The sequence below is a fragment of the Cloeon dipterum genome, chromosome 2 (assembly GCF_949628265.1).
Source record: "Cloeon dipterum chromosome 2, ieCloDipt1.1, whole genome shotgun sequence".
Lineage (NCBI taxonomy): Eukaryota > Metazoa > Arthropoda > Insecta > Ephemeroptera > Baetidae > Cloeon > Cloeon dipterum.
This window is the reverse complement of record NC_088787.1, coordinates 11,979,693-11,994,450: the sequence shown is the minus strand read 5'-3', so window position 1 is coordinate 11,994,450 and position 14,758 is coordinate 11,979,693. Positions and strand designations below refer to the sequence as shown.

Below are 14,758 nucleotides of genomic sequence, written 5' to 3'. Positions count from 1 at the left end.
GCGATCGTCAAATGGTGGCATCGGCATGCAAAGAATTTACAGCACACAAAACCTGGTACGAGAGAGGGGTGGATTTCAAAGGTGTCGTGCGTGCGCATACAATAGACACCTCTCTCAAGGTGGGGGTGCGTGCACTGGTTATTGTGTCTGTCATGTAGTTAGCGCAGTGAGAGAAGCAATATCTGCGTACATGGCAACGCCGCGTACATGGGGTGACACAATTGCTGAGCGCAGAGGTAATAGGTAAGCCCGGGCTCTACAATACCAGCAAAGAGCAAAAATATGGCAAAAGAAAGCATGAAACTAGCAGATTTGAGCGAGTATATATCATGGGGCGAGAATCAATAAATAAATTTGTTAATGACTGAATTTGATTTTAATATTGCAAAATATACCGGGGAAAAGAAGTGAGTTTTCTTAATTTTTTATTTTTTTTCAAAATTAGTCAACGTTTATCAAATTTGAATCAAAAATATTTAATCGTCAAAATAATAACGCGCGTGACATGAATGCTCTTCAGAACCTCGAAAGAGGATAATTGTATCCGAAAACTATATAGGTGAGCGAGTGGCCTCTGCTTTTTCTGCTCTTCCTGCCTTCCCCCGAATTTTTCTCGTGCCTATAATTCCCTCATTTCCCTCAACAACCGATTGAATAGCTGCTGTCCCTTACGAAATCGAATATAAAGGAAAAAGGTCAAACAAATATACCTGGGAATAATCAGCATGCAGGTGGCTGCTTGAGAGAAGCAGGTACATACGTTCATATGCTTTATTTTTTAGGGTAAAAAAGTTCATCTTCAGCCACTTACGAGCGCGTAACAAAGTTAAAAATTGTATAAATTCAGCCAAAAATTACCAAAATCGTCAAAATAATAACGCGCGTGACATGAATGCTCTTCAGAACCTCGAAAGAGGATATTGTATCCGAAAACTATATAGGTGAGCGAGTGGTCTCCCTAGTAACCAGTCAACGTTGATTGAAGCTTGATACAAGCTTGAACGTCAAGCACGTCAAGCTTGACTCTTACTTGACGTCAAGCTTGACATCAGTCTTGATAATGTCCGCTGATATAAGCTTGTTTCAAGCTTGACGTCAAATTTTCTCAAAAATGGCCCTGGTACTCTCAGGGCACTTTTCTAGCATTTTTGATTTTTTTTGAAAATTTTAGGAATTTTTTGAAAAAAATTTCTGATAATTTTTTATTTTTTTTTTGCGTAAATTTATTGATTAATATACGAACATATGAAATACATATATATTGTTATCTTCACCACATCTGGGGAGTTGACGAGTAGAGATGAGCAACTTTTGTTGACGAGGACGAGCACCTGGTCGGCAAGGAGCGGCTGGTCGGCAAGAAGCGGGTGGTCGACAAAGAGCACCTTGCCGACGAGGACGAGCACCTGGTCGGCATGGAGCGCCTGGTCGACAAGCAGCGTCTGGTCGACGAGGAGCACACCTTGCCGACGAGGACGAGCGCCTGGTCGGCAAGAAGCGGCTGGTCGGCAAGCAGCGCTCTGCTTTTTCTGCTCTTCCTGCTTTCCCCCGGAATTTTTCCTCTCCCATGCTCATATACAACCCTGGCTACTCTGCCTCTTTACAAAGATCGAGAATATAATTTTTCACTGCCAGCTCCCAGATAAATAAACGCAGGCGATTTCTCCTGAACGACAACAACTTGCAACCCTGGATTTTTTCTATTAATTTTTGACTTAAGTATATAAAAGGGATGACTGGAACTTATGCAGCAGTAAATCCCCCAAATGCAGCTCAGGTTGCATAGGTTCAATACTATTTACTTACTATTTTTTTATTTATTCCTCTTACACCATATTATACATCAAAATATACATTAAAAAAAGAGTGAAAAGTGACTATTTTTGTTGCACCCCAATTATCTGATTGGACCGAAATTTTTCGGCAGAAGAAACACTACTACTTGTTTTTCACGTGATTTTACGCGTTCCGGAAATATTAAAACCATGAAATTAATGAAAATATCCGGTCAATATTAACTAAGGAGGCCTCAAAAAGCCTGGGAAAATATTCAAAAAAAGTTTACACGTGTTTTTCTCATAGATGAGCGATCGGTGCAGGCTTTGAGAGCGGAGAGAGTGAGCGTGAATACGCTGTATTTGTGTTTATTTCAAACATTCTCTCCTTTTATATCGCCCTGGTCAAGTACAATGCACAAAAGAGGCCCAAAAAATAAGGTTAGGGTCAGATTTAACGATAAATACACACGCACGTGTGCGGGTTTTGCGGGCGTTCAAATGTCAAAATCTGGGAATTTTGAGTACTTCATAACTTTGCTCAGGGTAGTCCTAGAACAAAAATTAAAAAACCCGTAAACTCGTCTCAACAAGGCAAACAACTTTTACATTGATCTCAAAGTGGTAGGTCAAAGGTCAAGGTCATAAAAATTAATTTTTTGATTTTAAACTCAAATTTGAAAATGAACGTATTGAAATTTTTTATTTTTTTCGTAGCCATTTTGTAGAGCACAAAAAATGAAGCTAAAAACGTTAAAATTTGGAATGGCGTTTTGCCTCATTTTTTTAATAAAAAATGAAAACTTCGAAAACCCTTGTTTTTCGAGGTTGGTAAAAAACGATGATTGACCAAATCTCGACTTCTAGTCATCAGATTTTGAAAAACCGCATACCGTTAGACTCCTCTCGACGTCCCTTAGTGCATTAAAGGGGTATGAGACCCACCAACCCCCAACCCCCTTTTAACCCCCTAAATAACGTGAAATTTACAATTTTTCGTCCGTTTCAACACATTATCATGACGTTGACGAGTAATTGTCTTCTTCAAACCAATTCATTAACTTAGTTCACTCAAAGACGAGTCAATTGGAACTTATTTTTTTTAAATGGGACCACCAAAACCTGAGATTTGGGTGCACAAAGATTTTTTTCCGAACGCGATGCAATAAAATTCTGGATGATCGACCAAATCTCGACTTCTAATCATCTGATTTCGAAAAACCGCATACCGTTAGACTCCTCTCGACGTCCCTAAGTGTACTAAAGGGGTATGAGATCCACCAACCCCCAACCCCCATTTCGCCCCCTTAATAATGTGAAATTTAGCATTTTTTCGGTCGTTTCAACACCTTATCATGACGTTGACGAGTAATTGTCTTCTTCAAACCAATTCATTTACTTAGTTCACTTCAATACGATTCAAACGATACTTAATTTTTGAAAATAGGACCACTACAACCTGATATTTGGGTGGCACAAAGTTTTTTATTAAGACGCGGATGCATTAAAATGCTCGGTGAGCACCAAATCTCGAACTAAACACAAAAAGGTGGTCCTATTTACAAAAATTAAGTACCGTTTGACTCGTATTTAGAAGTGAACTAATTAACTAAATTGGTTTAAAGAAGACAATTCCTCGTCAACGTCGTGCTAAGGTGTTGAAACGGACGAAAAAATGCTAAATTTCCCGTTATTAAGGGGGTTAAATGGGGGTAGGGGGTTAGTGGGTCTCATACCCCTTTAGTACACTTGGGGATGTCAAGACGAGTCTAACGGTATGCGGTTTTTCGAAATCAGATGATTAGAAGTCGAGATTTGGTCGATCATCCAGAATTTTATTGCATCGCATTTGGAAAAAATCTTTGTGCACCCGAATCTCAGGTTTTGGTGGTCCTATTTACAAAAAATAAGATCCATTTGACTCGTCTTTGAGTGAACTAAGTTAATGAATTGGTTTGAAGAAGACAATTACTCGTCAACGTCATGATAAGGTGTTGAAACGGACGAAAAATTGTAAATTTCACGTTATTTAGGGGGTTAAAAGGGGGTTGGGGGTTGGTGGGTCTCATACCCCTTTAATGCACTTAGGAACGTCGAGAGGAGTCTAACGGTATGCGGTTTTTGAAATTCGGATGACTAGAAGTCGAGATTTGGTCAATCATCGTTTTTTACCAACCTCGAAAAACAAGGGTTTTCGAAGTTTTCATTTTTTATTAAAAAAATGAGGCAAAACGCCATTCCAAATTTTAACGTTTTTAGCTTCATTTTTTGTGCTCTACAAAATGGCTACAAAAAAAATAAAAAATTTCAATATGTTCATTTTCAAATTTGAGTTTAAAAATAAAAAAATTTATTTTTATGACCTTGACCTTTGACCTACCACTTTGAGGTCAATGTAAAAGTTGTTTGCCTTGTTGAGACGAGTTTACGGGTTTTTTAATTTTTGTTCTAGGACTACCCTGAGCAAAGTTATGAAGTACTCAAAATTCCCAGATTTTGACATTTGAACGCCCGCAAAACCCGCAAAAATTGGAATGGCCGAGTTTTTTCAACTGTTTTGTAGTACAATTAGGGCAAAATTAACGCAAATAAAATTTCATCAAAATCCATCGACCCCTGGACAGAAATTTGCTGCTTTTGACTGATTATGGCTCAAATATGAGTATATTTTGCGCTCTCTAGCCTTTATTTAAACTGCGCGGTGTCAATTGAATTTTAGAGTATGTATAATAAAGTCGTTATTCAATTTTTTTTCTTTTTGTAATAATTTTTAAAATTTTACTTCTAAATTAAGCCAATAAATTTTGCTGAAATCAAGAATCGCAGCCTTAAAAAACTCATAAAAACTACATAATTGTCTGATTACTTTATGGATGTGTGCTGATTTGGGGCAGAGTTGCCCTGTCAGCTGTCAGCCCATAATAAACTTAATTTTGAAACTGAAAGCAAGCTAGCTCTAGACATTTTGACACATTTAACATGATTTCAAGCACAAATAATCAGCGTGACCATGAATACAATAAAATGAGAACTGCGAAAACTGATTTGAAAGAATTGGTCCAAAATTTTCCCAAACTTTTCGACAAAATAAATCCAGAATACATAAAAGCGAAGCATAAGAAGACAAGCATTTCCATATACTTGACGAGAAACTGAATTATCTATAGGTATAATTATAAATAACATGATTTCATTTTTAGATTGTATATCCTTTTTCATACAATTAAATCTAAATTATCTCAAACAATTTTTAAGACAGCTATAATTATCTTCATTTTAGCGCAAATTTTTTAGAGGGGAAACTTTTTTACTACTGTATTTTCAACAAATGGATTTTCTTATTTTTAGTGTAATTTTTGGCTGAATTTATACAATTTTTAACTTTGTTACGCGCTCGTAAGTGGCTGAAGATGAACTTGTTTACCCTAAAAAATAAAGCATATGAACGTATGTACCTGCTTCTCTCGAGCAGCCACCTGCATGCTGATTATTCCCAGGTATATTTGTTTGACCTTTTTCCTTTATGTTCGATTTCGTAAGGGACAGCGGCTATTCAATCGGTTGTTGAGGGAATTATAGGCACGAGAGAAGAGCAGCTCGAAGTGCAAACGACGGTATTTCAATAATCCCTCTCGGCCAATATGAAACACTAACTTTGCTTGCATTATATTTTGAGCTAAAAATGCCCTGGGTATATTATTCCGCCCGGCGAATCGAAATTTACTCGTCACCAATTTTTAGTATTAAGTGCAGTAAGAAACGAGCACCAATTAAAATTATTCTATCTAGCATAGTTTACGAATAAGAGAGCTGCAAAGATTTTCCAAGTTTCCACGTGGAAAAATCAAAATATGCAAAATATTATCGAAATTTTCCGGATATAGTCAAATGCACATTTTTGGAATCGGCATGAAGTGCAGATTCCAAAAATGTTTGGTTTTTTAAAATCCGAGCATTTTTCAAAAAGTTATGGCACTTAGAAAAATTAAGGAAATTTAAAAAAATATTAGCTTTTTAAAAATTGTGTTTACTGATCGAAATATGCTCGAATTTAACACTTCCATTGTGTCCTGATGTTTCATATTTGAGGCATGATAATTATCCTCTTCCAAATTTTTCCTTTGCCATATGAGTCACACTTCTTCTCGCTCTGATGGTAAAAGGAACAATTCGTCCTCGTCCCGGCGAAATTGCGCAACGTTCAACAAACACCCAAATTTTAACTGTCGAATTGATTGTAGACCTTTTCTTGCAACAAGGAAATTCGCGTTTGGTTGTTGAAAGTTACGCAATTTTGCCGGGACCAGGACGAAATTATGTTAATGCCCTATCCTAGCGAGAAGTGTGAATCCTCCTTGCATATTATTTCCAATGATATTGAAAAAACTGATATCATTTGTTCAAAATCATTCCTTTTAAAGCATTAAAATGAATAAATGAGTGTGTATATAATACATGTGAAAAGAGACAAAATTCTTAATTCTAACCACCCAGTGAAATAATGTTTGTATACCAGAAAAAGAATTAAGCGAGCAGACAGGGATTACTATATTAACCTTTATTTCCTTAATTGTTTCTTATTTTATGCAATACACGTTAATAACCACGTTGAGAGTTGAGAAGGGGTTATAATCCTCCATGGATTGGTCGAGGCACTCTGGCCGTCCCTCTAATCCCCTATATATCCTAGCATAAAGTGAGTTGCAAAAATAGTGACTTGGGAAATTTTCTATTTTTTGTGTTTTGAGGTGGAATTCCTCTCAAGGTATTAATTCTTTGTTGAAAAATAGAAACCCGTCTTTTAAAAATTTTCTGCAAAGTTCAAACTCCTCATGGGACCACTTTTGAACATGCGCACTTTCTCTAATTTTCAAAATATTCCCAAAAAATCGTTAAAAGTTTATACCTTCCTTTTACTTTTAATTTCAAACTTTTTGGAATTCCATTTGTTGATGTGTAATTACTTATTTATCTAACTCCCTTTTATAAACTAAACGGAAAAGTTGCACATTTCACAAACTAAAATTATCCCAAGATACAATATTCATGTTTCGGAAAAATGCGTTACATATAAGCAAAAGAGAGCAAAAACTCCGCAAAAAAACAGTTTTTTGCGATGCAGTAATATTTTTCTGATAAAAATTAGGATTTTAGCGAACCCCCAAGACCGAAATTTAAATATGATTGTGCTTGCTTTACAAATATTTGGTTGACTGATAGGTGGAAGTACAAAATGCCTAGGGTGTTGCATGCTGAACACATACACCGGTTCTAGTTAGATCACCGAAGCATGCGTACAGTCGGAATAGCTGTATGGGTGACCCTCTGGAAAGCCGAAAGCCTCCCTCTGCCGGCTGCATATAGCTCTAGAGGCGAACTCGCTTCTTGCTGGTTTGTGCCTTTCCAGCATTATGTGTGATTTGGCATCAGGGGACGAATGTCTAGCGTTTCAAAAGGTCCGCAGTGCGGAGGCAAGGGTGGCCCGCTTCAGCGGCCTGGTGCGCCCAATATACGTTATCCGTTCGCGGTGTTATTTGGGACCCGGGTTTCAAGCGTTCGTGCTAACACAGTGCGCGCCTTTATTCCTGTTCCTCGGACAGGGATAGGAGCATAAAATTAAATAATTCGTGAAACCAAATACCTAAAACATAAATTTTTGGGAAAAATGGGTAGAAAAATTTCAATTTAATGTGATTTGTGAATGACTCCAGCCGCCGCCTACATATAAAGCGGGTCGCTACAGCCGCGAGATTTAGGCGGCCTTATTAAGCCGGTCTAGCAAACAGCCGATAAAAATTGAGCAGCTCATAAGACCTCTAACTTCTCGCAATTATACGCTCCGAGAAAGTGACAATCGCACTTATCTTTTTTTGGCTCAATTAAACCAGTTAAGAAAATTGAGGTTGTATTAAAATGTCATTTTTATCATTCCAAATAAAATTTATCTAATAATATAAAATTTATACAGCGTTGAGTGGTGAAAATAAAAACAAATGATTTTCAACATTTTGTGCTTTTAATTTTTTACATATTGCATTTCACATTTTTATATATACATCTCACATTTAGTTAAATTTGTTTCTACACTGCAAATCAGGGGTGAGAAAATTTCACTGCGCTGCAGTGAGAAAATCTCACCCCACCGTATGTCACTATACCTGGGGTGTCAAAGGTGAGTTTTTCACACCGCGCAGCAGTGACATCCGGCGGGGTGATATTTTCTCACTGCAGCGCAGTGTCATTTTCTCACCCCTGACTTGCAGTGTAACTGCCGCAAAAGAAGGTATATCTCACTTGGATATGTGGGGGTTAAAAGAGGAGAACAATAAATCTTGCGAGATCTTGAACAATATAATTCTTCTTTTTAACCAGAAAGTCTCTTGTCGATTATGACTAACAGAATACAAGGACCTTCAAAACAGAATTCATAATCAACTTAAGAATTAACAATTTAAGAGAATTGACTTGAAGAACAATTTAAAATTAGGAAAAAATTTACCAGACTGAGCCGGATCCTTCTCAATTAAACGCTTGGAACTCTTTCATATGCGACTTGTTTGCTCGTGTTTCCGGCGAAAACTAATTTAAATTCAAAATCTCTCTCTGTTGATTTAACGAATATCTAAAAAATATCGTCTAATAATCATTAATACCCTAGAACGAAAATGAAAAATGAGTGGGAGCTCGGCTCCGCAACCACTACAGATAGATAAAAGTGTATAAGATGGAACGAACATCACAGAGATGAGATCCTGAGTTTATACATATTAATAACTTCGACAATCCATTTTGACTCCCTTCTTTGTACAGTACATTTGCGTTTGTTCATCATAATAATACACATTTTATTTCGTAGAAAATAATGACTGCTGTCTAATAATAATAAATGGCTGCTGCATTTTATTTCGTATAAAATAAAATAAAATTACTGCTCGCACAGCCACCAAATTCGGTTAGTTGCGATTTTAAGGAGCAGCATATTTGCACCTGCCTGCAGGCCTGCATTACAAAAGTAGTCCAGAGTTGGAATCATTGATTAAATGTAACATACATTTGCAGGGAAATTCTAACTGAGATACAGTTTCATTCCCTGAACTTAGCTCATGAATGGAAAAGAGCAAAAGGCTATCAATATATCATAGTAAGGCGGACGAGTGTTTAAATTTGTTAAGCATGTTAGAATGGGGCGGCACGACGGCTTTGGCTTCCTGCGCCAGGACCATGGTGGCGAAGGTTATATTATATTTACATGAGCTCTAGCTGCTCGGTGGCGTCGGCTGCTGCTGATTTGCGTTGAACTGGTCCTTCTTAATGGAGAACCAACCCTGGGGCCAGATCTCCTGCTGAACAGTCCGGGGAAAATGGCGCTGTTGCTGGGGGAGGGCTTCATGGTGTCGGATGGGGTGGTCCATCGTCGGCTGGACATGGTACAACTGCTGGTGCTGCTGGTAACTAGGGGGAGGTGGTTTTTTATGCTGCTGCAGCTGCAATTGTTGCGGTTGGTCCTGCTCTTTTGAAAGCTTCTGGTTTTTAAGCTGCTCATTTGGTTGAGTTTGCAGCTTCCGTTTTCGTGACTGCTGCTGCGGGCCATGGTCTTGAGGGTAATTGCACTGTTGAGCCTCGCCAGGGTACGATGGCGGGTTGCCGGCCGGCAGAAAAAGACCCGTTCGCAGCCTATGACCAGGAGCAGGCTTTGGCTTCTGCAAGGGGGTGTAGCAGTAGTTCGGCGTCGGCTGTGGCTGAGCGTATTGCCGGTCCTGGTGCCTAGGGGGTGGCGGCTCTTGATGTAGCAGCTGTTGCTGCTGCTGCTGCTGCTGGTAACTAGAGGAAAGCAGCATTCGATGCTGCAGCTGTGGATGCTGTGGCTGCTGTGCCCACTGCTGCTGTGGCTGCAGCGTCTGTGGCTGCAGCGTCTGTGGCTGCAGCGTCTGTGGCTGCAGCGTCTGTGGCTGCAGCGTCTGTGGATGCAGCGTCTGTGGCTGCAGCGTCTGTGGCTGCTGTGCCCACTGCTGCTGTGGCTGCAGCGTCTGTGGCTGCAGCGTCTGTGGCTGCCGTGCCCAATGCTGCTGTAGCTGCTGTAGCTGCTGTGCCCACTGCGGCTTTGGCTTCTGTGCCCACTGCAGCTGCAGCTGCTTTGCCTGCAACTGCTGGTTGGCAATGCTAGATTTGCCAGTCATGCTATTTGGCTGAAACATAATTAAGAGATTTATATATTACGACTGACGCGAAACTGGACAGAATCAACTACATATATTAATAAACGGGAAAAATAATGCTCCTAGTGTCATTTGTGCACGCCAACTGGCAAAAATAAATTAAAATTTGGATTTCCGCATCTGCAGAGGTTAAGCAAAACGCGTACTCAAATAGTAAAATCAAATCATATATTGCACCAATATATCATATCTAATAAGTCATTTAAGTGGACACAGAAAATAGATATTGAATTAAAAATTTGATTTTAAATTCAATTTTTTGGTAAAAGTTTTAACCCCAAAATTGGATTGATACATACTGAACCACATCAAAATGCTTTTGATTTTTGACAACAAGCAAAGGACCGCATAAATAGTGTTAAATTAACAATTATTTCAACAAAATGTGCAATAATCATATTAGGACCAAGTAACAGTTATTATATTCATGTATTTCAGATTTAACCAAATTTCTTGAAAATTAAATCAATTTTGCAATAATTTTTCACTTGATTTCGATTCCCCTTGGCGCGATCTAACCAAGAGTGTGCAAAATATGAACTAAATTCCCCTTGTTAGGTAATAAATCCTGATTGATAATGTATAGGGAGACAGTGCTTGCCGCTTGATTTTCACTTCAGCTGATTTTCTCGCAACCTTATAAAATTATAGTTATTTTTCAGTTTTTAGATAGTTTTCAAACAGAGAAGCAAAAAGACTTTTCACAAATTTTCTGCAAAACATTACTTGAAAGTATTTGTTTAGTAATAAAAATTAAAAAAAGTACCACCTTTATGCTTTCCACTATTTTTTTCAAATGGAAGAGTGAGCTCTCCTCCGACTCCGAATCATTGTTATGAGGACGTCCATAAGTGTCAGGCGCACTGTATGTCCTCATTTGCGTGTGCGTTCCCGGCATTGATGTGAGATCGGCCGAGTGAGACGTTCGCTGGTGAATGGTCGAACACGGCACTTGGCATGAGACAGCGGTGGACGAGCGGTGGCCGAGCTGCACCAGTGTGTTGGTTGTCCCGAAGGACTGCTTATCCGGCAGCTCCGAGCTAGGTGGGCCCTTGGGCGGTGTCTGGCGTTCAACGTTAAATTAAATTAAATTTCATTATTTACACATTTTGGAAGCTAATGTATTATATTTAATTAAATCCAACTATCGAGATATTTTTTGACATTTTAAATTTTTTATCCTGTCATATGTAAATGTTCCTCTTTCTGTTTAAAGTCCGGTATTTCTATATTTCAGGTCTTTTCAGTGAAATAAAATATTTTCGAAATTTTTTTTCAGGGTCACATACCCTGAAGGTCGATTTCGACCTTCATTGGTTGACCCTAGGCCCTCTCTTGGTGTTTCTAAACAAATGAAATGCGAAAAAATATGTTATAAGAACGAGATGCCCATTGCCCAAGTAGGCCGTGCACGGAGACGGACGAGTGGCCTCGAACTGGTTTTTAATTTTCAAATTCGATTTGCAGCAAAACCATCGCGATATTGCACCTATGAAACTTGGTGTGCTTGTGAACAGTCACACGGGCAATATTTCAGCTATGAACCTCGAAAAATGGAAGGGGCTTTCATACCTTAATTTTGAATTTTCAAAGAAAGGTCTCAAAAGGTGACCTTCGACCTGAGAAATGTTTGTAAACGGAAAAGTTGTTCAGGATCAAAAACTAGGTTTGGCAGAGAAAATTTCAAGGTGATATATCTCAACGCAGTCAATAATTACGTCCACCGTTCATTCACACAATTCGATTTTCGAGGGTTTTTTAGATATCGAAAAAATAGGGAACGTTCCCATTGCCGAGCCTCAAACTTGGAATTTCACCATATTATATTAACTAATTTCTATAAATATTCATTCTGACAACTGCTGAGAACTTCCTCAGTAGAAATAGAAAATATATATTTTTTAACCTTTATTCATTTGTGAGCAGGAAAGCTCTCCGTTTATTTAGGGGAACACTAATACAGCAGGCTTGACTCACACTCGTGCAAGATCTCTCATTTGTAGTTAATTTGCAAGTTAGACTTAGGATTTGCAATTTGCGTAAAGCTCCTCTTTTGGCACTGCCCTTCAGGCAGTGTTGGAGGGCCGAGGACACAACTATATCCTCCCAAGTGCGAAGGACTTGGTTAGTGTCCGGCTTGCGTCGTCGCGTCCCGACGAACTCAAGCTTAAGTTAGTGAACACGCTGCCGCCCCACGGGAGTGCGGCCAGCGGTCCAGAAAGGCCAAACACGGTAAGCACCAAGAGTGCTAACCGGCGTAGCGCACCTAACACAAGTCCCGAACCCTAGACCGGGCAGTGCGTTACAATTTCAAAAGCCGTTCCTATCGATTGGTCTTAAAAAAAATAGAAGCGTGCATAGGGATTACTAACCTTGTTATCGATGTATTCCAAATACATGTCTAACAATACATCAATAAACGCGGAATCATTTGTATCCACGTTCCCAGAGTTCTTGACAGTCGAGTTGGAGCTGGGTCTGGTGGCCGAGTTGGCCTCAGTCTGGTCGTCCGGGGCGGCAGACTGCGCTGCTTGGTGGTAGCCTCCACGATGCATGTTTGTTGCTCTGCTGGAGTAGAAACGGACTTGATATTGAATACAAATTAAATTTTATAATTGTGAATTAGACGTAAAAGTATATATATACTTTATTTTGTTTTCGCGAGAGTATTAAGGGTAATAATAGTCCATTTTTCCGACTTTAATTCCCCATCCTGTATTTTAAATTCTTCGTCAGAGGTCTTTCATAGGGTGTAACCTGCAATTTTGGGGCAATTCTGGGGCTTTTTTGGGAAATCGCAATTTTTGAAAATTTTCGACCCAAATATTTTCAGTTCAGATTGGAATTTTGATGTGGTCTTTACACCTCCAGGCGTAACGTTTGGAGTGAAACAAGTTTGCGTTTGGTCAAAAATTTGTGTGTCAAAGGTCATCAATTCGCATACAAAATGTTTTTAAAAAATATCGTAAAATATGCCTCTTGGATATTTTTCATGAATACATAAAAAATGTAGCTTCTCTGCCTGAATTCGTATAGAATCGAGTGGTCAAGAAATAGATTAAAAAGATTTAAATCTTAAAGACAGAAACAAACCCGGAACTATGCAACCTGCGTTGCAGTGTTGCACCACAAATATGCCTATATTGCCAGTCAGTAAGAGCAGGGTGTCAAGGAGTGTTAAATTTTAAGATGGTTCGAAATTATGGCTTGTAGGATGCGTTAGTGTTGCCGACCATCGCTTCGATCTCTCTTTTTAATATTACGAGGCAGCGAGGTTGGTTTCTCAAGCCGGCACATGTGTTCGCGCTACATGAACAAAGCGTGGTAACAGTGGGATGCCAGGCGAGGGAAGAGGGTCAATAAATAGCCTCTTCGCAACAAAAGAGACTAAAAGAAAAAAATCAAGTCGACCGACCAAAACTCCAAAGTTAAGGATTTTACAAACTCTGGCAAAATGAGGGATTTTACGATTGATTAAAAAATATTATGTCATATATGATTAATTCTAATACTCGTAATCTAATTTTGAATATTATTTCTATTTATAGTTTAAGATATTTGAGCAATTACGAATAAATTAAATCTGTTGATGAAGAAGTAAGATGATTTTCTTTGTTGATTAAATTTTAGTGTTTCGTTTTACTCAACATATTATGGTTCTGTCCAGCGCCCTAATTATGAGAATTTAGTAGGATAGCCGAGTTAAATAAGAAAAAAGTTTATTTTCTAAAGGAAAATTCTGAATTAGCTTCATTACCGCAGTAATGCTTTCGTTAGAGTGAAATTTTCAAAATTTACGACTTGATATTTTGTTGCTGTGCACTGTGCAGTGCACCTTTCCAGCATGTCTGAATTAATTTTACGAACGGGATTTCTAGCGTTCAATTTGCTGGCAATCTGCATGGAAATAAATAGCAGCAGGCAATCCCTTCAATAATACAATCTTGATTGTTATTTGAAATGCCAGATTTACCGAAAGCAATTTAATCGGTTTGATTATTTAATTTAAAGAATTTCCATCGTGAAGACCAATGCAATGGCTGCACGCGCGCGCGCGGCAGCCTCTTATTCTCGTGAAACGTACTGCCAGGCGCGGCAAATAGACACGCCGCGCACTAAAAATTTACTTATTATTTAGAAAAAGAAGCTCGCAATTAAGGTTTGAACCCTACACTATAGCTTAAAAATAAGTGTATCATTTATCGAAATTAAAGGCGAATTTTAAATATTATTTATTGCTCTTGGTACTTGTCAAAATTGGATTTAAAGTTTGAAAAATTCATTAAAATTTGAAATATTTGAAGAAAAATATTGCTTCATTCATACGAAAATTGTAACAATTTAAGTTAACATGTAATGTTGTCAAACCACTCTTGCTCCGTTTGGATAGACTTTTTCTTAAAATATATAATTGTAAAAATGACGTTTTTTATTATTATCTTCGCTCCTGTTGGATTTAGCTAAATGTTGAAAATAACTTAAAACGTTAAAAATATAAAATGAAATAAAATGTTTCAAATTCGAAGTGTCTACGTTGATTGACACCGGAGTTACGAATTTTTAGATTTTGAAGAAAAAATCTGTGTCTGCTCTTGAGTGAGAGCAAAGCGACTTGCACGAGAGCGTTGATTTTATTCAAAATATCAATTTTGCCCAATTTCCTCGTTCTCTATCACATTGATTTAGGTGATATTTTCACACAAGATTTATATCAAAATTCTCTATCTAAAAGTTCCTATCAATTTTATCGAAAAATTCAAACTTTTT

The 14,758-nt window shown here is 38.2% G+C and overlaps 1 protein-coding gene across 1 annotated transcript; it reads right to left on the bottom strand.

Moving 5' to 3' along the window:
• Nucleotides 1–9,031: 9,031 nt before the first annotated feature.
• On the bottom strand, nucleotides 9,032–12,546 carry LOC135937493 (activating signal cointegrator 1 complex subunit 2 homolog). Its single transcript, XM_065480645.1, has 3 exons — nucleotides 12,364–12,546; nucleotides 10,758–11,054; nucleotides 9,032–9,961 (listed from the first exon to the last, which is right to left on the bottom strand). The coding sequence occupies exons 1-3, from the start codon at nucleotides 12,544–12,546 to the stop codon at nucleotides 9,032–9,034; spliced, it is 1,410 nt and encodes a 469-aa protein (XP_065336717.1).
• Nucleotides 12,547–14,758: the final 2,212 nt, after the last annotated feature.